Consider the following 27119-nt stretch of genomic DNA (forward strand, 5'->3'; position numbering starts at 1 on the left):
TCCCCTGCCTTTCCTTCTTAGTCATACACTACAAGTGCTTGAATAAGTTATGTGTTTATGTATTATTTTTTAACAATCTTTACTTGTTTCATCAGACTTTTCCCAATGTTCAATTTCTGTCTTTTTGTTGCTCTCTTGGTCACATGATCCTTCTTGGATTTAGAATAATACGATAGTTAAAAGCTTGAGATGGGCTTTTCTTATTTATTCTATGATCTTAAACAAGTTATGTAACTCTGCTGGGTCTCAATTTTCAGATCCAGCAACTAGGGATTCGGACAGCACCTACCTCACAGGGTGATTGTTAGAATCAAGTGAGCAAATAAATAGAAAGATCTTTGTATGGCACCCAAGACTTCATTTGGCAACTCATTAAATAATAGGCATGTAGGGGGCATCTGGGTGACTCAGGTGGTTAAGTGTCTGCTTTCTTCGGTCATGGTCCTGGGGTTCTGGGATCAAGACTTGCATCAGGCTCCCTGCTCATGTAGGAGTCCGTTTGTTTCTCTCCCTCTGCCTCTAACCCCTGCTGGTGCTCTCGCTCACTCTCTGCTCTCTCTCTAAAATAAATAAATAAAATCTTAAAAAAAAAAAAAAGGAATGTAGTACTAAAGTAACACCTACACATCACCTTACATAACTTTCTGTAGAATTTTATATATTGTAATTTGTTTAACTAGTTCCCTATTAATAGACTTCAGGAGATAATAGTGGTTCGACACATTTATCTTTGGAGTTGTGCAGAACTATTTGAATCCCACCTTTTGTTTTGAAGATTTTTTTTATTTATTTGACAGACAGAGATCACCAGTAGGCAGAGAAGCAGGCAGAGAAAGAAGGGGAAGAAGGCTCCCTGCTGAGCAGAGAGCCTGATGTGGGGCTCGATCCCAGGACCCTGAGTCAAAGGCAGAGGCCTTAACCCACTGAGCCACCCAGGCACCCCTAAATCCCATGTTTATCTTTATCTATCTATTTATTTTTGAGCGTTCATGAGCATTGTAATGGCACCATCTATTTAGACAAACTGTTTGTTAACATCATCATTTATTTATTTATTGCTATCATGATTTCACAGCAAGTATGCAATCAATTTTATGCTAGAACAAATCAGGAATTCAAGACACAATTGCCATCCTCAAATATTAACCTTCAGCAAACAGCATCTCCATGAGGTTTGCCTGAAGACACTGGGATTCTACCAGTTTCTGAGGTGTCCCACATTTAAGGAGTGCAGACACTGCTGTTACTTTGAGGTTTTTTTCTGAAGTCATTATTTGGATCTTTCGAATCAGGTTTTCCTCCTCCTTGGCAGTAGATGAACACGTATCCTTCACCAATGTGCTAATATGCTTCGGCCCATCCCCTATGACTGGTTCTGCCTGAACGAGATTTGAGGCACCAGCTCTTCCCTCCGCTGTCTTTGGAGCCAGGAAAGTAGGAGAAAATGGTCTTGCCATCGTGCTGCTCTGTGTGGGGCTGGACTCCTCCAAGCCCGTCATCAGGACCCCGGGAGACTGATTTTTTTTTGTTTGTTTGTTTTGTTTTTTGTTTTTTAAGATTTTATTTATTTATTTATTTATTTTTAAGATTTTATTTATTTGAGAGAGAGAATGAGAGAACTGGGGTAGGGGTATGGAGAGGGACGGGTAGAGTCAGCACTGAGCGTGGAGCCTGACCTGGGAACTCCATCTCACCACCCAGGGATCACAACCTGAGCCAAAATCAAGAATTGGCTGCTTAACTGACCAACCCACCTAGGCGACCCTAAGATTTTGTTTTGAAGTAGTCTCTACACCCAACATGGGGCTTGAACTCAGAACCCTGATATCAAGAGTCACATCCACTCACAGAGCCAGCCAGGGGCCTATAACCCATTTTTATTAGAATGATCTTGGGGAATGACTTTCCCTCATGGATTTTCAATTTCTTCATAAATCTACTGTAGATCCTCATTATTGACAAACTCTGTATTTGTGAACTTACTGATTTGCTCAACTTTCTTTGTAATTCCCAAATCAATACTTGTGGTGTTGTTTTTGGCCTCTTTGTAGACAGGTGCAGAGCAGTGAAAAGTTTGAGTTGTCCAACTTGCACGTTCCTGGCTAAGGATAAAAAAAAAGCAACAATTCGTCTTCTCCTTTCAGCTCTCATACCATAAACAAGTGTCCTTTTTGTGGTCTATGTGGTGTTACATTTTTTGTATTTTTTGTTTTCTGTTGGTGATTTCTCCAATTAAAATGGCCTCCAAGCCCATCGCTGAAGTGCAAGCTCCTGTTCCTTAAATGAAAAAGGCAGCCATGAAGATGGAGAAAATATGCATGTTTGATAAGCTTCATTCAGGCCTGAGTTATAGTGCTGTTGGTTATGAGTTCCAAGTAAAGGAGTCAGTATATATTAAATACGGTGTTTTTTTTTTTTAAGATTTTATTTATTTATTTGACAGAGAGATCACAAGTAGACGGAGAGGCAGGCAGAGAGACAGAGAGGGAAGCAGGCTCCCTGCTGAGCAGAGAGCCCGATGCGGGACCCGATCCCAGGACCCTGAGATCATGACCTGAGCCGAAGGCAGCGGCCCAACCCACTGAGCCACCCAGGCGCCCCAATACGGTGTTTTTAAATGGAAACACTTATAACAAGGTTGTATATTGGCAAGCAGTTGACAAAAACGTTGTGACCAGAGGCACACAGGAACCTAATCTGGTATTTTCCTTAGGAGCAGTGGTTTATTACTGTTAATTAAGTGTTCAGGGTCACGTGGTAGAGTAACTACGGTAAATGATGAGAATTGACTGGATCTCATAGGGTTGTTGTAGCAAGGCTTAACTGAACTATCCTGTGCATGTGTTCAGCATTATGCCTAGTATGGTTAGGCCCAGGGCAAGGTGGAGATAGGGAGGGATTTTGGATATATTCTTGTCAGTTTGGTCATGACACTTAGCTAAGCACTGCATGATTTAAAGCAGGAGGACATATGAGTTAAAGCCATGACGATCTGGAAACTTCACAACAAAACTCTCAGGCTAAGCCACTGGATTCCCCTTGACAAAGCTTCAAATGGACCGTTTTCTTGTAGATAAGAGTTTACTTCTACAGAAATAGATGACCTAGCTCATGATCATAATCAGCCTTTTGGAACTGAATGACGATTGCAAATGAGCGACTATAGTTCCTTCTTTCACTTTCCTAAACTAGTGGAGAGTTCCCATTCCTTTTCCTCAGAATGGGCATTTGAAGAGTAAAATGCCCCATTTTTTTTTTAATATTTCTCTTTTTTAAGATTTTATTTATTTATTTGACAGAGAGAGAGACATGGCAAAAGAGGGAACACAAGCAGGGGGAGCAGGAGAGGGAGAAGCAGGCTTCCTGCTGAACAGAGAACTCGAACCCTGGGACCATGACCTGAGCAGAAGGCAGATACCTAATGTCTGAGCCACCCAGGCATCCCTAAAAATACCACGTTTTGTTGATTATTCCATTACACATATGCTTAAGTAATGTCATAAAAAGAGCAGTATTTTACAGATGAAATGTAATGCATTTTCACAAGAGGTTCTTGAAGGAAACCCATTAATTCTCATTTCAAGTTTGTTGAAACAAGGCGCAGGAATAAAGTACAACAGCTAAGTGACAGACCTGAGTAAGACCTGTGCACAGTGTCATGGCGCTGTGCTCTGCAGTTACCGAGATTAGGAACAGTGGAGCCTGGACATGCCTTTCCATACAAGACTGCACTGCACTGATCTTCTGATTACCCCAAAGCTCCAAACTTTTTCTCTACCTCATATGCCTTTGCATATGCCATTTTATCTTCCCGGACTACTCTTCTGCATCCTTCCCCTAACTCTTACTCATCTTCTGGGTTCTGGGTGAAATGTCACTTACTCAAAGAGGTCATGTCTAACTACTCTCTCTGCCTACAGTAAAACATCCCCTCCCCCAAACCTCTTCAATAGCATTCTGTACTTTTCTCCATAGTGCTCATCACAATTTGCAATTATATGTCTATTTGTTTTTTTAAAAGATTTATTTATTTATTTGAGATCGAGAGAGAGAGAGAAAGAGAGGGGCAGGGGGACAGTGCCAGTAGGGGGAGGGGTGGAGGGAGAGGGAGAGAAGCAGACTCTCCACTGAGCTTGGAGCCCGTGCAGAGCTTGATCTCACCATGGACTCAGTCTCACCACCCTGAGATCCATGAGCCGAAATCTAGAGTCAGAAGCTCAACCGACTGAGCCACCCAGGTGCCTCATTATAAATCTATTTGTATAAGTATTTGTCTGTCTTATCCACTAGGCTGTCAGCCCTATGCAAGCAGGGGCCCCATTTTCCACTGTAGATCCACTGTGTAATACAGGGCTCTATGTGTAACAACAGGCTCATAAATAAATACTAGTTGAAAGAATGAATGAATGAATGAAATGTCCTGTTTCACACACTCTTCTGGTGAAGGATAGCTTGGAGTGGAAATGGATGTTACTAATAATGCTTTAATGATTGGTGGTGGGTTTCATCAACCTCTACTCTCACACTCTCCCCCAAACCTCTACTCTCACCATCAAGAAGCAATTGTCTGGTGTATCTTAATCTCCTAGTGCCAGACCTGGTCTCTGCAAATTTAGAGACTGGTTTTTGGAACAGATACATGTACCAGGACTGATTGAATTTGTAGGATTTTAGGTTTAAAAGTCCTTACTGAAATAAAGTTTGATTTCATATTATTTTGGAGTAACTCCAGGCATTCACCATTCAATGTGAATAATTCAATATTATTCTGGAGTAACTCCAAGGCATTCACCATTCAGAGAAAAAGACATTTGTTTTGTTTTGTTAAAACTGAACTCAGGCTTTATGAAAGACACTGCTGCATTTAGAAATAATTTGCTGCATTTTCGGTATCTAAGAAAGGATGTTGTTTTTGGATGGTTATAGTATATTCTCTCTATTTTTATTGATACCCACAAACTTTTGACTATATATTTTAGTTATAACTAATAACTTTTTTCTTTTTTTTTAAGATTTTATTTATTTATTTGACAGAGAGAGATCACAAGTAGGCAGAGAGGCAGGCAGAGAGAGAGGAGGAAGCAGGCTCCCTGCCTAGCAGAGAGCCCGATGTAGGGCTCGATCCCAGGACCCTGGGATTATGACCTGAGCTGAAGGCAGAGGCTTTAACGTGCTGAGCCACCCAGGTGCCCCTAATAACTTTTTTTTCTAATTGCAAAAGCAGCATGTCCTCTGTAGAAATTTTGGAAAATTCAGAAAAGCAGGAAAAAGAAACAAAAAGCATAAACAAATAAATCACGCAAAAATCACTCAAAATTCCACCACCTAGAAATAACCATTGTTAACACTTGGTTTATTTTCTCTTGGGCCAATTTCTATGTACATGCGTGTACAGGCACAAACACCCATATTATATATAATGTATTATACATAACATATATTTATATACACTATATATTAGTATATATATATAATATATGTACATACATATATAATCTTTATAATATATAATCTCTGTCTCTCTCTATATTTAACACATACACACACATATATAATAGTTATCATTTACTGAGTATGCCAGATACTTTGGTTTTCTTTTCATGCATATTGTCTCTTATAATCTTCTCAGTAGCTCTCTGAGAAGATATTATCATTCTCACTTTACAGGTGAGTAAATTGAGGATGACAGTGTTAATTTGTTGGCCTGAGGTCATTAGTTGGTAAATGGTAGATCTGAGACACAAATCTAGATCCAGTTCTAAAGTCTATAATCAGCCATTATGCTATAGGACTGCCTGTCCATTTCTATATCTTCAATTAAACTGGAATTACTATAGATATAATTTTTATTATTGTAAAAATAATCTTGTAGAATATGCTTTCTATAACATTTCATATCCTTTACTAACCTAATTTTAATGGCTTTATGATATTCCATAAGATTTGAAATAATAAGTGAATGAAATACTGTTTATCATACACTGCTTTGGTAAAAGAGATTTGGTAAACACTCTGATCTTTCAGACTTTCTGTCATCTTATTTTCTTAATCTTTTTTCATATTCTACATAGTTTTCTCTTTTCTTGTCTATTACTACATGAACTATGTATTCTTTGCTTTTTAAATCCTATTTAATAGGGCACCTGGGTGGCTCAGTCAGTTAAGCAGCTGCTTTCAGCTCAGGTCCTGATTCCAGGGTCCCGGGATCGAGCCCTACATGGGGCTCCCTGCTTGGTGGGGAGCTTGCTTCTCCCTCTCCCTCTGCCACTCCCCTTCTTGTGCTTGCTCTCTCTCTCTCTGTTAAACAAATAAATAAAATCTTAAGAAATATATATCCTGTTTAATGCTTTGGAAGTTATATATCCTGTTGTTTTTTTTTTAAGAAGACTTTTAAAAAAAAGATTTTTATTTATTTACTTGAGAGAGAGAGAGAGAAAACGAGAAAGCACAGAGGGAGAATGAGAGGAAGAAACAGATTTTCGCTGAGGGCAGAGCCTGATGTGGGGCTTGATCCCAGGACCCTGAGATCATGAACTGAGCAGAAGGCAGACGCTCAGCTGAGCCACCCAGGTGCTGGCCCATATATCCTGTTTTTACTCTAAAATTGCTTACCTTGGGTGCCTGTGGCTCAGTTGGTTAAGTGTCTGCGTTTGGCTCATGTTATGATCTCAGGGTCCTGAGATCAAGCCCTGCATCCAGCTCTCTACTCAGCAGACAGTATGCTTCTGCCTCTCACTCTCCCTCTGTGCTCTCTCTCTCTCAATTAAATAAATAAAATCTTTAAAATAAAATTGCTTACCTTTGAATTAAAGAAAAAGACTTTCTGGGCACCTGGGTGGCTCAGTTGGTTGGGCGACTGCCTTCGGCTCAGGTCATGATCCTGGAGTCCCGGGATCGAGTCCTGCATCGGGCTCCCAGCTCCATGGGGGGCCTGCTTCTCTCTCTGACCTTCTCCTCACTCATACTCTCTCCCACTGTCTCTCTCTCAAATAAATAAATAAAATATTAAAAAAAGAAAGAAAGAAAGAAAAAGACTTTCTTTTCAATATCACAATGAAATAATAGCCCTTGATTTCTCCAGGGCAAGTTGTGGTATTTAGCACACTTTTATTTCCCCTCATTATTATTTATTTATTTATTTAAAGTAAGGTCTACACTCAGCACAGGCCTTGAACTCATGACTCTGAGATTGGGAGTCGCATGCTCTACTCACTGAGACAGCCAGTTGCCCCTCCCTTCATTCTTTATCCTCATTCTTTCCCTCCCATGACCCACCTCTCTCTGCTTGGTTTTAGTTCATGCAATCTGGCCTTTCCCACCTTGATTATTCTTATTGGAAAAAGAAATTTTTTTCCCACATTATTTATTTTCTCTTATGAGAGTCATTTTAGACACTTATTCAACAAAGATTTATAACTACTTTGTGCTAGGCACTGTTTTTGGTAGTGGGGAAACATCATTAGGGAATTAAATGCTTACATTTTTGTTGATTGGATTTCCTAAATCTGCTCTATGTGTCACCCACTTTTGTTCTGATTTTTCAAGAACTCATACTTTTTTTTTTTAAGATTTTCAAAATTTATTTGACAGACGAAGATCACAAGTGGGCAGAGAGGCAGGCAGAGAGAGAGGAGGAAGCAGACTCCCTGCTCAGCAGAGAGCCGGATGCAGGGCTTGATCTCAGGACCCTGGGATCATGACCTGAACTGAAGGCAGAGGCTTAACAACTGAGCCACCCAGGTGCCCCTTTGTGGATCTTTTTTTTTTTTTAAGTAAACTGTACCCCTAACATGGGACTTGATCTCATGATCCTGAGATCAAGAGTCACAAGCTCAAGTGACCGAGTCCGCCGGGCAGTCCAAATGAAGCATCTTTGAATATAGACCGGTGGTTTTTCTCCATTTGCTCGTCTTAACATAGAGAGGTCTCTCTGTGTGTCCAATTTTGGTTAATCTTTAAGTAAGAATTGCAGTGGGCTCTGTTAAAGATTGAAATGGGTCTGGGTGTATGCCTTGACTGTCACTCCACCTGCTTTCACCTGGCCTTCAATCCTGAATAAGGGAATGCTCATGGAATTCTATTGGAGTGATAATATATTTTACTGAAATGGAATCTTGAACTGGCCCTTCCTTCTTTTTTTTTTTTTTTTTTTTTTTTAAAGGTTTTATTTATTTATTTGTCTTAGAGAGAGAAGCGAGAGAAAGCACAGGGAGACAGAGTGGCAGGCAGAGGCAGATGGAGAAGCAGGCTCCCCACCAAGCAAGGAGCCCGATGTGGGACTCGATCCCAGGACGCTGGGATCATGACCTGAGCCGAAGGCAGCCGCTTAACCAACTGAGCCACCCAGGCGTCCCTGGCCCTTCCTTCTAATTGAGTCCTTTTACATTCTAACTAGCAGAAGTTCCTCAAAGTTTCTGGTGTGTGGAAGGCTTTTCCTCTATGTTTTTTCTTTTGATCTTTTCTATGTAAATTTAGAATGAGGTGACTTAGAAGCCCGTGCTCACAAAGCCATTTTATTTAAAAAAAAAAAAAACCAAACCCACAAAATAACATATTTCCCCCATGTTAAAAGGGCGATTAAAAAAAATACCTAAGACTCATAATTATATGTGGTTTTGAAATGTTTCAGAAAGGGTCTCCAACCCCATGTGGGAGTCAGGAGAATGGAATCTGATTGTGATAGGTAATTCCACTTGTGGCTTTGAACAAACGATCTGAACGTCAGGTTCTCTAATCTCAGATCTTCTTACGTCATAGTGTTGCAGGGAAAGCACCAGAAAAAAAGGAATGTGGAAGCTCTTTGAACTGTTCAAAACAGACACTAAGGGAATCTGAGGATTTTTTGTTATTGTTTGAATGCTACGATGGCTTTGGGCACTTTCAAGCTAGCCCAAAGAATATCTGTTGCAGGGATAGCAAAAGAGGTCTGGCTGCTGTGAAGCCCAGATATGCAAAGCATTTCTGAAGTGTAGCTGGGAGGGAACACTGTTTTGGAAGCGATCATGTGGCGTAAGACCCACAAGAGTGGTAAATGTGGACCCACTTTTCTGTTATTTCAAATTACTATGCACGGCTTATCTGAAATTAATTTGCCTCTGCTTTTCATGAAAGTGAAAGCCTCTGGGTATGAATCATGCCTTAATAAACAACTTTAGTACTTCTGGCCAGCACAGGTAGTGCCTGTCGTCTTTGGGGGTGATTTGAAAGTGTGCAAAAAGAAACATCCGTACGGTTACCTTGGAAGTTTGAAGCAAAGATCTTATTGCCCCAGGGGAAAACTTCCCAGATTCTACCTCTTCACAGCAATGAATTCCTTCTGTATTTTATGATTCAACTTCTTTATGAAATTCTTATAAAATTCAGTATGAAATTTTCCTAATCATGGGGAAAAATACTGTCTTTACTAAGATCCGTGACGCTGCAGCTGTTTCTGCACTATGGAGATAAATGGCTCTCTATGTCATTTGTCTCAGACAAATGACTTCTTTTTTTCTTTTTTAAGTAATGGACATGAAATGGAGAAATAAGAGTTTCTCCCTTCTGTGCAATGTTGTGCAAATTACACTTGTAACACATCGGCCAACACAGAACAGGGTACCTTGATTTGTTCAACAGTTGATGAATCCCCTCCCATGTACCAGACATTGCATTGGGAGCTAGAGATACATCAGGAAACAAGACATAGTTCCTGCCCTCATGTAGCTTCACATCTAATGGGGAAGACTAATCAATTATTTTATTTTACTTCCTAAAGATTTTTATTATTTGTGATTTATTGGAGAGATAGAGAGAGCATGAGAGAGAGAGAGAGAGAGGGAGCAGGGGGTGGGGGGAGAGGAGTCGAAGGAGAGGGAGAAGCAGACTCCCTGCTGAGCAAGGAGCCTGACAGAGGACTCGATTCCAGGACCCTGGGATCATGGCCTGAGCTGAAAGCAGATGCTCAACCGACTGAGCCACCCAGGCGCCCTAAACAAATATTTTAATTTGGGTAAGATGTCACGAAGGAAATGTATGGGATACAGAAACACAAATAAAAACAGAAGAGGAAAGATCTGCTTACATAGGGCAGGAAGGGAGTCTTTGAAGTGACACTGACATTAAGTTTTAGAAAGAGAAGGAAGCTGCTATGGGAAAAGCTGGAGGAGAAATATTACACCAGAACAAACAGAATGTGCTAAGGTTCTTGACTTGTGTAAAGAAGTGAAAGGCACAATGGTTGGTGTAACATGATGGTGACATTAACATGAGTCTGGAGAGAAAGAAACGCCATGATAGGATTTATATTTTAAGGTTACCCCACCTATTTTGCTAAGAACAAAAGTAGAGCGACCAGTAGCTTCGACTAGGAAGTAGTGGAGATAGAAAGAAGTAAATGCGGTTCAAATATATTTGTAAGTCAAGCTGATGGGACTTGTGAATAAACTATAGAAGATGAGAAAAAGAGAGGAGTCAAAGAAGATGCCTGGTTTCTGGATTAAGCCACTGGTGAATGGCAGTGTCCTTACAGCTGGAGAAGGTCAGAGAGAAAGGGGTTTGGAAGAAAAAGTAAGAGTTTGCTTTTCAGCCATGATAAATTTGAAGGAAGAAGGTATAGGTATAACAAGTTAACAGTTGTGAGTCTGAGCTCAAAGGAGAGGGCTGGGGACAGACGTAAGGAATAATGCCGGAGGGATAGTAGTTTAGTCTTAGAGATGGGTGAGATCTCCTAGGAAGACCGTGTGAAGAGAGAAGAAAAGAGAGCTGAAAATTAAGTCTGGAGAACTGACCAGGTGAATAGCTGGGCTGCTGAAAGAAATACTGAAGGAGATGAAGAGGAGCAAGTGGTTTGAAGAGGAAATTGATGCTTTATCTTTGGAGCTTGAGAAGTTTGGGGTACTGACTGGATTCTTGTCATTTCTGGTGTGGTGTCCCAAAATGTATAGGTCCCCTTGTTAATGTTAATGCTCTATTAATATATTATTTTGTGATTCAGTCTTAGGATAACTGTGAATTTTCAGAATAAACCATTCCTAATCACGCCTGAATTAGAGTTTGAAAGAGGAGAAAAACGCCACTAAGATCCATGACGCTGCAGCTGTTTCTGAATTATGGAGATAAATAGTTCTCTATGTCACCAGTCTTAGACAAGTGGCCATTTCTTTTTTCGTAATGGATGTGAGATGAAGAAAGAATAATTTGTTCAATGTGTGGCAAGCACACTTTACTGATAGCACACAAGCTGAGGAGAATGCAGAGACACGACTCATATATTGAGCACCTACTAGAGCACCTATTGAGCACTGCGTTAGGCTCTGGGGATAACTCAAAGAATAAGGCAGAGAGGACTTGGAGCTTCCAGACTAACAAAGGAGATGAAAAAAAATTTAACTTACAAATAAAATAACTACAAAGTGTGGCAAGAGCCATGAATGAAACGAACATGGGAAATAAGTGCAGGGTGCTACTTCAAATCTAGATTTTTAGGGAAATGTGCCTTAAGTAGGTGACATTTACTTCAGTTGACTCTTAAAGAAGGAGGAGTTGGTCCTACCAAGATTAGGGGGTTGGCTGGCCACTGATGATCCACCAAATTGTTTTGTGCAGTATTTGTTCCTGAAAAGTTACGGTAGGTTGAATAGCTCATATTGGTGTTTCAAGAGTGGCACACCCAGGGCTGGGGAGGTATTGGGAGTGGTCTGTCCTCATGGGGAGAATTTTATCACTAACGTTGCTTCAAATTGAATGCATGTGGTAATAATAAAAAGTAGACTGACATTTAGTCAGTTTACTATGATTTTAAAATTTTTTACAGGCAATGCCCCTGTTGTGGGATGAATGACTGCCCCTCAAAAGATATGTTCATATCCTAAACCCTGGAACCTACGAACTAGCATCTTATATGGTAAAAGAGTAAATGTTACCTTATGTGAAAAGATAGATCAAGAATTTTGAAAATGTATATCAGATGATCTTTTTAATTGATCTGAATACAGATATTAGACTGAGAAATTAAGTTACCTAGTTCTTAAGATAAATAGGTACATATTTTGATAGAGTTGTAACTGCAGAATTTGATGTTGTGTTGAGAGAAATGTTTCTTATTTCTAAGTTTGCTTACACCCAGGTAACTTAACCTAACTTGAGCTACATACCTGGCCTACGTAGACATTTTGTATTTCCATTCCTGTTGTACAAGGAGGCCTCCTGGTAGCTCATGCTGGCCCTCTCAAGACAGGACTACAGTCCTGGGCCTGGTCATAAGTTTTGTTTCAGTATGGACTAGTGCTAAGGACACTCAAACACACTGAGCAAACTCATTAAATCTGGCAAATGACAAAATTCGAGTGTTTAAGAATATTTGCTAATTTAGGGTGCCTGGGTGGCTCAGTCAGTTAATTATCTGCCTTTGGCTCAGGTCATGTGATCCCAGGCAGGGTCCTGGGATTGAGTTCCGCATCAGGCTTTCTGCTCCTTGGAGAGCATGCTTCTCTGTCTCTCTCTCTCTGTCTCTCATGAATAAATAAAAAAATAAAAAATCTTAAAAAAAAAAAGAATATTTACAAATTTGATGAAGAATGAGGAACTTTGTATGCTATTAGTCTACTTTCTCACCTTAAAGGCAAGTCATGTACAATATGAACTTATGTTCAGAATATAGCTAGGTGATGACATCATAGCAAGCAGAATAGTTCCGATGAATGTTTTTATCTCTGCAGTAGATAGCCTTGAGATGACCTTCAATGAGAGTGTAGTGTTCATACCTTCCTGTTATCCTCTCCCTTTTTCTGTAGATTGAACTCATTTCTTCCTTAAAAAAAAAAAAAAATATATATATATATATATATATGTGTGTGTGTGTGTGTGTGTGTGTGTGTGTGTGTTTATCATTATTTATTTATTTATTTGATAGGGAGAGCGAGAGAGAGCACAAGCAGAGGGTGAGGCAGGCAGAGGGTGAGGGAGAAGTAGGCTCCCTGCTGAGCGAGGAGCCTGGCGGGGGACTCAATCCCAGGACCCTGAGATCATGACCTGAGTCTGAAGACAGAGGCTTAACCGAAAGAACCGCTAGGTGCTCCTTGAGTTCTCCCTCTTGTTCTATGATTGAATCTGAGGGAAGACAATTGTGTTGTGTGCTGCCTTTGGAGAGACCTCCAGTCAACAGCCCGTAAGGTACTGAGGTCCTCTGTCCAACAAACCATAAGGAACTAAATCCCGCCAAAAACCACATAAGTGAGCCTGGAAGCAGATGCTCCCAGTAATTTCAAGAGAGCCAGAGGCACCCAGCTAAGCAGCACCTGGATTCCTGATCCTCAGAAATGATGAGATAATAAATGTTTGTTGTTTTGAGGCAGTAGGTTTGGGGTAAATTGTTACACAGCTATACATAACTAACACAAAACCAATCACATAACTTTTGAAATGCTAATTTTAAAACATCAAAAGAGAATGGGTGGGGATAAAATTGATATGTTGTAGCTTTCATGGCTATACTATTTATTTTCTTATAGCTTCTTAGGCATTCTAATCACACTGACAAGATTCCTTATTAGTGGTTAATTTCATCCGGTTTATGTAGAGTCTTACCAGTTTTATTCTTAGGGAGTGACCTTTTATACAACTTCTGGATGCATTTAATTATGGACTCCAATAAACTGAGAATACGTCCTGACAACTAAATACTTATTGATTCATTCAAACATAAATTAATTTCATCTACTGGGAACTCAAAAAGGAATCCAAAATGGCAGATTAATTCTCTTGGCTTTTTTTTTTTTTGGATTCATGTTCATAGGATAATTGGATATTGAACTCATTTATTTATTTATTTTTTTAAAGATTTTATTTATTTATTTGACAGAGAGAGATCACAAGTAGGCAGAGAGGCAGGCAGAGAGAGAGGAGGAAGCAGGCTCCCTGCCGAGCAGAGAGCCCGATGCGGGACTCGATCCCAGGACCTGAGATCATGACCTGAGCCGAAGGCAGCAGCTTAACCCACTGAGCCACCCAGGCGCCCAAACTCATTTATTTTTTAAAAAGATTTTATTATTTATTTGACAGACAGAGATCACAAGTAGGCAGAGAGGCAGGCAAAGAGAGAGAGGGGGCGGGGGAAGCAGGCTCCCCGCTGAGCAGAGAGCCCGAAGCAGGGCTCAATTCCAGGACCCTGAGATCATGACCTGAGCCAAAGGCAGAGGCTTTTAACCCACTGAGCCACCCAGGTGCCCCAACTCATTCATTTTTTAAAAATACTTTCCTTTTTTTAATAAAAGGAATAAATGCTCAATGTACAACATTTAGAGAAAACAGAAAAGCAAAAGAGAAGAAAGTAAAAGCCAACTCTGCACGTGCTATTTGAAGAGGACTGCTATTGAGATGGAATGCACTACTGCTTTTAGCTGACATTTGCCTTTTTTCTTCAACATAATAAGACTTGGTCGCCATTAAAAGTCTGAATTTTAAACAGCTTCTTGGACTGGTGGCTCTTATCTATTGGCTTGTTCAACTTCAGCACCTGTCTCATCCTAAGTTGTTTTTTTCAGAACTACCAGCCACCTTCATCATGAAGTCCCATGAGTTTTCCCCATACAAACTCAGGGTTTTCAGCATCTTCACTTTTCAAACAAAGACATTAGGGAGTGGAGAAGCAGATTGGCAAGCCTCTGCTATGTCTTTTCCAGTGCTGCCTGGAATCAGTTTATTGACCACTTCTTTCAGATCATGTGTTTTCTCCTCTCAGGTCATGATTTCCATCATCTTCCCCTGGATTTGGCAGAACTGTTGGTGCTTAGTGGGAGAGGTCCAAATCTGATAATTTGAGGTTTTCTTTGTTTTCGTGTTTTTTTTTTTTTAGATTTTTTTATTTTATTATTTATTTGACAGAGAGAAATCACAAGTAGGCAGAGAGGCAGGCAGAGAGAGAGAGAGAGGAGGAAGCAGGCTCCCTGCTGAGCAGAGAGCCCGATGTGGGACTCGATCCCAGTCCCCTGAGATCATGACCTGAGCCGAAGGCAGCGGCTTAACCACTGAGCCACCCAGGCGCCCCACGTTTTTGTTTTTTAAAGTAGGCTCCAAGCTCAGCGTGGAGCCCAATTTGGGGCTCAAACTCATGACCCTGAAATCAACACCTGAGCTGAGATCAAGAGTCCAGTCCTTAACTGATTGAGCCACCTAGGCGCCCCTGATAATTGAGATTTTTAGTAAAACCAACAACAGAATAGATAGAGAAAATAACCATTGGTAGTCTTGACATCAACATGGGCTTCAACCTCAGTCTGCCATTTTTGATCATGGAGCACATTATGTCACTGGTAAAATCCATGCCATGGAAGTTAGTCAGGCAATTTTTGCCCTGAACATCTTCAGTAATTAGCTTGGATTTTCTAAATGCAACTTCATCGTGCTGCAGATCAGCAGGGCTTACTCAAAAACTCCACCCTTGAGGCCATCAAATGCAATTTTCATTCCTTGAGTGCTCTAGACTAGTGTTTTTATTTCTTATATTGAACACAGCTGGTGCTTTCACATCATACTATATTTCTAGAAAATGGATTAGCCACTTTCTTCTTGGCAACCTTTTTGCAGCCTTTCATAAAGTGCTTGCTCTTACCTACTGTCATAGTGCAGCTCAGACAGCCAAAGGGCTATTTGCCTATCATTTCAAAAACTGGGAAAACACTCTATTCTTGGTTAACTTGCTAACTGACTTCTCTGAAACTGAGTTTCTTTAATGAAATATATCTGAGAGTTTATCTTGATATATCCAATATTTAATAATTTGGTATCACTAGTATTCGATATTTGACACCACTTACTAATATTATAAACACTATACTCAACAACTTTGTGTATATTATCTTATTTAAACTTCACTACACCTTGTGAGTTAAGCACTAATATTACTTCCTTTTTTCAGCTGAGTAAACTAAGCCTTAGAAAGGTTAAATAATTTGCCCAAGCCAGGTCACTAAGCTAAGCAGTTTCAAAATAGAGATCCCATCTCATTTTTGTCTGACTACAGAACGTAGACTATTCTGGTGTAGTTTCTCCCTCAAACTTTTCCCATAATACTTTTCATAAAAGCAAAATGTCACTTTTTAAAACTTTCATATTTAGAAAAGTTGTCATATTCCAGTTATTAAGAGACTAACCTAATTTACCCATACCTCTGTTCAATTCCTTTGAAAGTTTTTTGAAGTTAGTGTCTCTAGGCAAAAATATTAAGATCTAAAGGAAATATACATGAATAAAATTCTTTCCCTGCTGAAATAAAACAGTGGATGTTACTAGTGATTTGCCTCATTTTGAAACTGGAACTATCATCAGAAAGCCAATTTCCATTTATATAAAACTACATGATATTGTTTCTGATTATAATTTCTGTAAAGTTATAATCAATTGTTACCGTTGAAAAACTCAAATTTTATCAGCTAATTTTCCCGCTGTTGCATACTTTTATTATAATGAAATAAAGGGCTAATCAATCTGGGAAGAATGAGCAGAGATATATAATCATTACATGTTAGAGTGGGAAAAATTTGGCCATTCTCCTATTTTAGAGAGGAAAAAACTGAGGTCTGGAGAGTTAAATATTTCTAGATCTCTTAAGTTGTCACAGTACACAAAGTATAAGATTAAAGGTGTATAAAAAGTTATTTCATTTGATAATTAAGACAGTCTTGCAAATATATTTAACCAAGTTCCAAAACTGAATCAATAAGAGAAATGGATTAAAAAAATAAAACAAGGGGTACCTGGCTGGCTCAGTTGGAAGAACATGTGGCTTTTGATATTGGGAGTCATGAATTTGAGCCCCATATTGGGTATGGAGATTATTTAAATAAACAAACTTTAAAAAATAAAATGAAATGAAACAAACAAACAACACCCAAATAACAAAAAGCATAATACCTGGTACATAAAAAAATGCCTAATCAATATTTGTGAATGAGCAAATGAATAAAAAGATTTTATTCCTTTCATTTTTCAAGTTCCCTCATAGTCTTTGAATGTATATTTTATACGCAACAATAATGTGTATATAGAATTTGTTACTTTGCTTTTTGTACTTGAATTACAGTGTCAATATTTTTCCATATCATTATAAAATATGACTATACCCTTTTAAAGTACCTATTGAGTTACAACACTTCTGAGATTCCCAAATGACTGTTAACCAGGGTGAACCTCAAATTGGGAGTCTTCCCTCATTAAGGAATAAAATACAAAAACATATTGCTTTAAAAAATTTTACAAAATTGGGGAGCTTGGGTGGTTCAGTGGGTTGAGGCCTCTGCCTTCAGCTCAGGTCATGATCCCAGGGTCTTGAGATCGAGCCCCACATCAGGCTCTCTGCTCAGCAGGGAGCCTGCTTCCTCCTCTCTCTGACTGCCTCTCTGACTACTTGTAATCTCTCTGTCAAATAAATAAAATCTTTTTTTTTTTTTTAGATTTTTTATTTATTAATTTGACAGAGAGAAATCACAAGTAGATGGAGAGGCAGCCAGAGAGAGAGAGAGAGAGGGAAGCAGGCTCCCTGCTGAGCAGAGGGCCCGATGCGGGACTCGATCCCAGAACCCTGAGATCATGACCTGAGCCAAAGGCAGTGGCTTAACCCACTGAGCCACCCAGGCGCCCTAAATAAAATCTTTAAAAAAAAAAATTTACAAAATAATTAAAAAATATCTAACTCTTCCAAAAGGTCATTTCTAGGAATTTGGAGGGGCCTGTGCACTAAAGGGCCCTGAACCTTCATTACCTTCAGAGTATACCCTTACTCTGTTAATAACAGATACCATCTTCACAGTGGTTGTGATACAACATGAATGTTTTTTCAGAAGTTTACTAAAGTTTTAGAAATGTATATCACAGGGCACCTGGGTGGCTCAGTGGGTTAAAGCCTCTGCCTTTGGCTTGGGTCATGGTCCCAGGGTCCGGGGATTGAGACCCTCATCTCATCGGGCTTTCTGCTCAGCAGGGAGCCTGCTTCCACCTCCCTCTCTCTGCCTGCCTCTCTGCCTACTTGTGAGCTCTGTCCATCAAATAAATGGATAAAATCTTTAAAAAAAAGAAAAAGAAAGAAATGTATATCACTTTGATAGTGTTAGAAATTCTTCTATCCAGCCAATCTGGCATCTATTTCAGGCCCTGTTATAAACTTGGTGGCTTTCAATTATAAGCAATTCTCTTAACTAATTCAGGCCTCAAATTCCTTATCTCAAATTCCTTATCAAACAGGCTTAGTATCTATCTTAAAAACTTACAAATGAAAACAAAGATAAAATACTTGGTACAGTTCCTGACACATAGTAAATGCTCAATAAATATTAACAACTAGGGTTATAGTAATAGTTAAAACACTAACCTACTTCCTATCACCATTAAAACTTCCCACATTGGGGGTGCCTAGGTGGCTCAGGTAGTTGGGTGTCTGCTTTCAGCGTGGGTGGGGATCCCAGGGTCCTGGGATTGGTCCTGCCTTGGGCTCCCTGCTTAGCGGGAGGCCTGCTTCTCCCTGCTCCCTCTGCTGCTCCCTTTTTTGTGCTCTCGCTCTGTCAAATAAATAAATAAATAAAATCTTTAAGAGAAAAAAACAAAAAACAAACTTCCCACATTGACATTAGGTAAAATAAGCTGTAAAATGGATTTCAAAGGATTGTACAGATTTGATTTTTTATTACTTTAATTTTTTAAAATGTTATGAAAAGTAATAACTACATAACAGAACACTTCGAAAATAGAGAAAAGGGGGGGAAAAGCATCCGTAATTTTACCAGACTTGTTATAGTTTCCTGTTGTGTTTTTCTCCCTAGCGCAGATGCTATTTAAAAAATGCCTGAAATAGGGGTTCCTGGGTGGCTCAGTGGGTTAGGGCCTCTGCCTTTGGCTGAGGTCATGATCCCAGGGTCCTAGGATCGAGCCCAGCATCATCGGGCTCTCTGCTTAGCGGGGAGTCTGCTTCCCCGTCTTTCTGTCTGCCTCTCTGCCTGTTTGTGATCTCTGTCTGTCAAATAAATAAATAAAATCTTTAAAAAGCAATGCTTGAAATAAGAATACCCAATTATTCTCTTTTCACAGAGGTTTGATATTATGGTATCATTGTTTTCAAATACATGGCAGATTTCAAACATATTTTATATAAAACTTTTAGAAAAATCAGATGGAAGAAAAGGTACATATTCTCATCCTGTATTTCCATACTTATTTTTAAATATTCCTGTTTTTACAAGGTTATGATGGTAGCATACATAGAATTTAATATTCTGCATTTTTTTCTTATGTCATATCACAAGCCTTTCTCCATGCTGTTACATGCTACTAAGGCAACATTCATAGTAACTAAAGCACCTGAAGCCAAGGTTTCATTTCCTAAAATTCATTCAACTGTATGTGAAGAAAGTAAGGTAGGCTAAGGTGTGGTAAGTCAGAAACTCAGAGTAAAATGCTTTTGGTTTGCCTGCAACTGTAATGTAGAAAAGGGAGAAACAGAAGTTAGAACTCAGGAATTCTTGCCTTCCAACTAAATGTCTAAGTCAGGAAAGGAATTTAAAACCCTATCAACGTAATTCTAACTTGTACATGCACTTTTATTTCTTGTTCAGTAGATGAGAAAGTGGTGAAATACTACTCAATGGGAAAGACTTATTTGTCACAATGTTATTATTGGGGTTTAAACTCTCAAAATTAGGTAAATGTACTCTCCATCACACCCTAAATGGGTCTTTCCTCAAATTTTAGCAAGGCCAAACAAATCCTTCACTATAAAGAACAAGCCAATATCTGGTCATGGTTGTTTGAATTCCCCGACATATGCTGCTGTAAAAAGGCTTTTACCTTTTAATTCTGCTTTTGTGTTGATATTCACTAATTTAAGAGCACAGATTTTCCCCTTAAAGCTTCTTTGTTCCTTTAATATTGTCCTGCCATAATAAATCAAGCCATTTTATTTATTTATTTATTTGGGATGTTTATTTATTTATTTATTTTCCAAAAGTTTATATTTATTTATTTATCTGGAAGGGAGAGAGAGAGACAGTGAGAGAGGGAATACAAGCAGGGAGGAGTGCGAGAGGGAAAAGCAGGCTTCCCACTGAGCAGGGAGCACTATCCCAGGATCACGGATCATGACCAGAGCCGAAGGCAGATGCCTAAGCAATGAGCTACCCAGGGACCCCAGAGTTTTATTTTTAAATAATCTTCACACCCAAGGTGGGGCTCAAGCTCACAACCCAAGGTAAAGTGTCACATGTTCACTGACAGAGCCAGCCAGGTACTCCTGTAGCCACATTTTAAAAACTGTAAAATATACACTGAGGAAACAATCCATAGGTCCATTGCCAAATGAATGGATAAACAATATGGGGCATATACATACAATGGACTATCATTCAGCTTTAAAACTGAAGAAAAATTTGATACATACCACAATACAGTGAACCTGGAAGATGGGTTAAGTGAAATAAGCCAGACACAAAAGATTAGATATTGTATAGTTTGACTTGTATGAGGTATCACAGAGACAGAAAAGAAAATATTGGTTAAAAGGGAATGTGGGGAAGGAGAAAAGGGGAATTATGGTTTAATGGGTGCAGAGTTTCAGTTTGAGATGTAGAAGTCCTGGAGATGGACAGTGGTGATGGTTGCACAACAATGTGAATGTACTTACTGCCACCGAACTGTACACTTAAAAATTGTAAATTATTATATATGTTTTATGCTAAATTAAAAAAATCCCCCCAATGTAACATATACTGAAAATAGTGTGTTATATATATATACTCGGTTTAAGAAGTAATTCTAAAGGGGCGCCTGGGTGGCTCAGTGGGTTAAAGCCCCTGCCTTTGGCTTGGATCATGGGATGGAGCCCCACATCGGGCTCTCTGCTCAGCAGGGAGCCTGCTTCCTCCTCTCTGTCTGCCTCTCTGCCTACTTGTGATAGCTGTCTGTCAAATAAATGAATAAAATCTTTAAAAAAAAAGTAATTCTAAAGCAAATACATGTGTCATTACTATCTAGCTCAAGAAATAAAATATTATCAAAGGGTACCTCTGTGCCCCTCCCCAACGCAACGCTTCTCTTCCTTCCTGAGTAATCACTCTCACTCAAAATGTTCCTAATATTTGCTTTTAAAAAATCAGGCTGTGATGTGATAATGCAGGATAAATTAAACCAACATTACAAGAGCAAGAGTATTTAAATTCCATTATTTTCCATACATGCAAAAAATTTTTTTTAACTTAGTAACTTTTAAAGTGCCCTTTCGCTCTTGAAACTTCATATTCTACAATTTTTCTTGGTTTTACAGTTGACCTCACCTGGGTTAACAACAACAACAACAACATCTCAACAACAAAACTACTTCACTGTAGATTGTAGATTTTCATTCCTCCCGCTCTCCCTTGCCTCCAACTACAAAGAAACAATGATTTAAACCCTTTGTGCCCTTTTAGAAAATTACACAGATACCCCATTGTGGAACCCTATAATCCCTTCGTGGAAAGGAAGAGATTAGCATATGAATACAAAGCAAAATGAATCCAGAATACAAAATGATCTATGGGATTGTGAAGCGCTTGTGTTCTTAAAAAAAAAAAATGTATTTATTTCCTCTTTTTGTATTGCCCCTTTAGTGGTCTCAGGGTTAAGGGAACTGAGCTTCTCCTCTGGTTACCCGGAAAAGGATTAAAAAAAAAAAAAAAAGCCAACAGATTCTAGGAGGTGCAAAACCAAACAGATGGCTCCACGAGCCAGTGGAATTGCCAGTGGAATCGCCAGTGGAATCTGCTACACTCGACGTGAGTTTGCTTGCGGGTAAGGAGTGTAGAAAGTGCCGTTCGCAGACTGCGCGGTGAAGGAGAGAAAGCGACAGAAGAGAGAGCCATAGTGCTGACGTTGAAGGCCCGGCCCTGTGAGGTTGCACAGGGTAAGTGGCGTTGGCCAGGAGGCTGTGGCGAAGGGGAAGGAAAGAGGATTTGGGCTAGGGGCGGGGCCTGCGGCCCAGCGTGGCTCCTGATTGCTGGAGCGTCGCTGCCAATCTCGCAGGATCGCTCGGTTAACCAGTGCGCTGGCTAGACGCGCTCAGATATACTGAGTGAGCCCCGAGAAGCAGTCTCAGATCCTGACGGTGCAGCAACCCGCAGCCTCAGCCAGGGAGTCCCAGCCGCTTTCAATGGAGGAGAAGCCCGGCCAGCCACAGCCTCAGCACCATCACAGCCACCACCATCCGCACCATCACCCCCAGCAGCAGCAGCAGCAGCAGCAGCCGCATCACCACCACCATTATTATTTCTACAACCACAGCCACAACCACCATCACCACCACCATCACCAGCAGCCTCACCAATACCTGCAGCATGGAGCCGAGGGCAGCCCCAAGGCCCAGCCGAAGGCGCTGAAACATGAGCAGAAACACGCCCTCCAGCAGCACCAGGAAACGCCGAAGAAGAAAACAGGTCTGGGAGGGAGGACGAGTGGGGGAAGGGGAGTGAGGGTGGGGGGTAGGGGAGATGGGGGTGGGGCTGGATGTGGAAAGCGCGGACGCGGTCGGAGTGGTGTGCGTGTGTGTGTGTGTGTGTGCGCGTCTGTGTCTCTGTATCTCTGTGACCTGCGGGTCTGGGGAAGCCCCCTTCCATTCTCCCAAAGCCCGGGCTGGGCCGCGGGGTTTGCAGCGCCCTCTCCTTCCCCTCAGCACGGGAGAGGCCCAACCAGGCCAGTGTGACCTTCCCGGCCCCCGCCCGGGCTGGAGGGAGACCCGGAGGGTCGGCCTTAGAAGTCTAGCCTTACTATTCCTTTCCCGTTTACCTTCCTGAGGCCCCAAAGGAACCTTAATCTGGTGGCTCTGAGTTGGGGTGACCACAGCTCCCCCCACCAGAAGCCTTCGGGGTGTAGCTCAAGAAGGCCTAGCGAATCCCGACTTGGGTGGTGTCGCGAGACCCTTTTGCAGGCGGCGAGGCGAGGGTAGGTGGGCAGAATTGAGGAAGTGTCCTCCCTCACTCGCCACCCCAAGCCCACCTGTGGCCTTGGGGTTCCTGTCTGGGGGGGCGGCCGGGACCCCTCGTCTCTCGAGTCATTTGCACCTCTAGACGCCCCTCTTGGGCAGCGGACCCCGCAGTCTACCCTTACGGCTCCTCGCGAGGCCGGCGCCCCGGGCCCGCTCCCCCCAGAGCCGGCGCGGCTGGAATGTTCTCTCCTCCTCGCGGGGCCGCTTCCTGTCCGCCATGTTGGAAGCCGATTCCTGTCACCGACTCCGGCCCAGGAGCGGAGGGGGAAGGGTGTCGAGGGGGCTCGGCGCGGCGGAGCTGGGGGGCTCGGGATCCCTACCCGCGGCCGCCTTGCCCCCCCCGCACTGCGGGGGCGCCGTCGCCCCCGGCCCGTGGCCGCCCCTCCCCCCGTCGCCGGCCGGGTTGTGTAACCCGGTGGCGGCCGCGCGGCCCCGGGCGGGTCCCTGGGGTGAGGGGCGGGGGCGGTTGGGGTGGGGGAGGGAAGCGGCCACGAGGGGAGCGGCCTTCACCGGGCCCCGCGCGCCGGCGGCCGCGTTTCCCGCTCCCGGGTGCGGCGGGAGGCGCGGGCGGTCCGGGAGAGGAGCCGGCCTCGAAGTGGAGCCAGGAGCAGGAGGCCGCGGGCGGCGGCCGCGGCGCTCCTTGGGGCAGGAGGGCTGGGGGGGGGGTACATTTTGGGTAGAGGCGGTGCCTGAAGGCCGGGTGGGGTACCCAGCGGGAACCAGGCTCCCCGGTCACGAGTTTCTCTGCCACAGGAACCTCGTCTCCTGCCAGGTTCGCTCACGACTCCGCCTCTCAGGCTTTCACTTGGGCCCTTTCCTCCTAACAGCTTATTTTTTTTTTTTTTTTAACAAAAAAAGCTTGTTTAGCTCTTTCAAGCCCCCCAGCATTTTTCTGGGCTTGGGTAGTGATTTTTGAGGAGCGAGATTAGAAAAATGATTGGATGGGGTAGCGGGCGAGGTTTTTTTTGACCCCTGTTACTTGTCCTTAAAGGAGAAACGAGGTGGTTCATCCATGCGGTTGGTTCACTACCATCTTGCTTTGGACGAGGCTTTTCCCCTGTAAAAAGGAAAGGTGTTTTCCTATTTTCAAATTGATGCCGAGCCCTAAACTCTTGATTTGAACAATGTTAAATTGAGGGTAAAAGTCATTTTAGACAACATTTGAGAAGAAATGAACTTTAAAAGTTTGTGACCAGGCAGATTTTTACAAATTAAGGTTCTTTATAAATTGGAAGAGAAATGAAGGGAATGGTAAGAAAATGGATGTTAAACCCAGCATATCAGATGTGATACAAACAGTTACTGAGAGCTGGAGAAAAATTACTGTTCTGTTGAAGATTTAATGTAATTTGAAGACTGAAATTGGAATGCCAGATTTTCCACTTTGGGGGGTAGGGACATGAGGTGTGCAGTAGAAATGAACATATATATGTATTGGGAATTAATCTTAACGGGTTTGGAACAGTTTGAAAACTATCAGAAGGTATACATCACTAAATGTTTTAACCTTAGGTCTTTTTCAATTTAGAGAAAAAATCTTTATTGTGGTTGCTTGGAATATAAAGCAGTATTACTGTTCAGATTGGAAAATTTTATTTAGTTGGTCAGGTATTAATATACCCCACCCCTGAACCACTAATCCAGGAAGAGGATAAAGAGGGGAAACTGGGTTTAGCGATTTTGAGAGAATGTAAACAATTTGGGATGAACAGTTTTCCATGTGTGGCCTGGTCACGGTACTGTGGCGTCAACGTGTGTAATGCTAATTTACTAAGAAAACCGAGCATTTTTGAAATGTGTCTGTAATATGTTGAAGTGGGCTTTTATGACCCATTACCCACAAACCTATAAAGAGGAACCCGTTTTCTTTTACCAGAAGAGGGCGCAAGAGAGGGCCAAATGTGTTCAGTAATTTAGGTTTCTAATCCAAAAGCTAGATTTATTAGGACTGAAGTTTTGCAGAGTCCATTTGAAATAGGGTTAGATACTTTAGCATGGCAAACCTGAATAGTGAAAGTGCAAAGAGCCCTTTGATTTCCCTCAGTGATTCTGTGGTATTTGCATTTTTTCTTAAATACCTAAAGTTTTTAAAAGAAAATGCCTCTTATACACTTGGTGTAAGTTTCTATAGAAAAAAATTTTAAAGACTTTATTTGACAGAGAAAGAGAGCGTAATGGGGTTGGGGGGGTGGTGCTGAGGGAAAAGGAGAAGCAGTCTTCCCGCTAGACCAGGGCTCTTGAGATCATGACCTCAGCATAAGGCAGATGCTTGACTGAACCACCCAGGTGCTCCTGGAAAAAACTTCAGTTAAATGAGAAAGGTTTTTGTTACTAAAACTTGGGGGTGGAAGTATGGTGGTTTTTGAGCTGTTATTAAATTGTTAGGTGATTACTGATATTGGAACCACTAAATATTAGTAATTTCAGGAAAAATTATTCCGGTTCACTTAAAAGTCCTGGCTTTGGTCCAGGTTAGTTTGGACATTGGAATTTTTTTTTCTTAAAACTGCTTACCTTTGAGAAAGTTATGACTCATAGGCCCTAGAGTACAAAACCTTTGTTTAGCCTGTTAGCATGAAATGGTGTATGTAGTGTTTTTGTTTGTTTGGTTTATTTGGTTTTAGTCTAGGGGTACACAGGTAAACTTGGATCTGTTAAAAACAATGAGAGCCTCTATTTAGGAACTTGCTGCTTTTCTAAAGAAAAAAAAAAAAGAACTTTCAGAAAACATTCTAAGGAATGGTCTCTTCTTTACTAGTAGTTTCATAGTTAGAATTTTACCACCAAAAATTTTATTTGATTGGCTATCCTAAAATCACTTTCAGCAGTCAAAAAAATTTAAATACAACTCTGCAAAAGAGCTTTAACAAAATAAATTTTTTTGTGGTACAGATTTTGTGCCACTGCATCTTAGGAACGATTATAGTCGTGAGTTATTTTCTAAAAGTTAATACAGTGGGAGAAAATGCTTTTGTTTGTTCATTCGTAGCATCATTATCTTTTTCTCTGATACGAAATGAGTGCCTTAAAATTACAGTAAATCCTGTTGTGCATCTTCCCAGATTGTTCTATTCCACATCAAATTATTTTAAAACAATGGTTCTCACACTTGTTTAAAACAAACAAACAAAAAAAACCCAAAAAACCTTAGATCCCTTATGCTTTTAAAATTCACAAAGAGCTTTTACTGTGGGTTATGTATCTATTGATGTTTACTGTATTGGGAATTAAAACAATTTCAAAACAAGAATATACAGCTCACATTCCTTTTAGCCTTCACAGGCTAAAGACCCACAAGTGAATAAAAGTGACAAAAGCAAATTACTTGGTATTCTGATTGGATGCCCCGCCCCAGTCCCTTGAAAAACTCCCTTAAATGAATTTGTGTGCATCCTTCTGTTACGTATCTGTTTCTAATTACTTGACCTCGAAATGCTTTTGGGAACTTTTCATAGAAAGGTAGATAACTAATACCACTGTTTAAACTGGTAAGGAAATGGGAAAAAACTGTTGTTAGCCTAGTTGAATAACATATAGTAATAAACTGTTTATGGCAGTTGAAAGTCTGAAACTTGAACACCATGACACGTTTTAAAGTTAAATACTTTTTAAGGTGCCTGGGTGGCTCTGTCATTAGATGTCTGTCTTTGGCTCAGGTCATGATGAGGGTTCTGGGAACAAGCCCCACATTAGGCTTCTTGCTCATTGGGAAGCCTGCTTCTTCCTCGCCCACTCGCCTGCTTGTGTTCCTTCTAGCTGTATCTCTCTGTCAAATAAATAAATAAAATCTTTAAATAAATTAAATAACTTTCATTGTAATTTTGTTAGTAAATAATATTGCATCACTTGTAGGCAGTATTACATAGTAATGGGAAACTATGTTGGGTAAACTGTAGTTCACATTTCCAGTTCTTTACTTTGTGACTTGGGCAAGTTAATTTCTCTGAGAGTCTTCTTACCCAGATGTAAAATGAAAAAAATGTATCTTAAAAGAGTTAGAAACATTGGTACATAGGTATTTTGGTTTCATACATAAATAGTATGATCTAATGTCTGGGAAATATTAAATTCAAGACTACTGTAGAAAAAGTTCACAGGTAGTAGATTTTTCTTCAGCAGAATGCAGTAGAAACTGCTTATGGTG

General features: G+C 40.9%; 2 protein-coding genes and 1 pseudogene across 3 annotated transcripts in view; 2 read left to right on the plus strand and 1 right to left on the minus strand.

The window, feature by feature from the left end:
* The window catches only part of ALDOC (aldolase, fructose-bisphosphate C), a 1020901-nt gene that overhangs the window by 366924 nt on the left and 626858 nt on the right, over positions 1-27119 (plus strand). The gene's annotated exons all lie outside the window — the stretch shown is intronic.
* On the minus strand, positions 14497-15596 carry LOC309852232 (small ribosomal subunit protein eS1 pseudogene; annotated as a pseudogene). The gene is made up of 3 exons: positions 15591-15596; positions 15184-15453; positions 14497-14812 (listed from the first exon to the last, which is right to left on the minus strand). The product of its transcript is annotated as a small ribosomal subunit protein eS1 pseudogene (transcript).
* NUFIP2 (nuclear FMR1 interacting protein 2) overlaps positions 21682-27119 on the plus strand; it is a 32902-nt gene continuing 27464 nt past the window's right edge. The window contains exon 1 of the mRNA XM_082707094.1: positions 21682-22427. Within this exon, the coding sequence (XP_082563220.1) occupies positions 22145-22427 (283 nt within the window). The 5' untranslated portion in view covers positions 21682-22144. The remainder of the gene's footprint in view (positions 22428-27119) is intronic.

The sequence above is a fragment of the Mustela nivalis genome, assembly GCF_964662115.1.
Source record: "Mustela nivalis genome assembly, chromosome: 17".
NCBI classification, from domain to species: Eukaryota; Metazoa; Chordata; class Mammalia; order Carnivora; family Mustelidae; genus Mustela; species Mustela nivalis.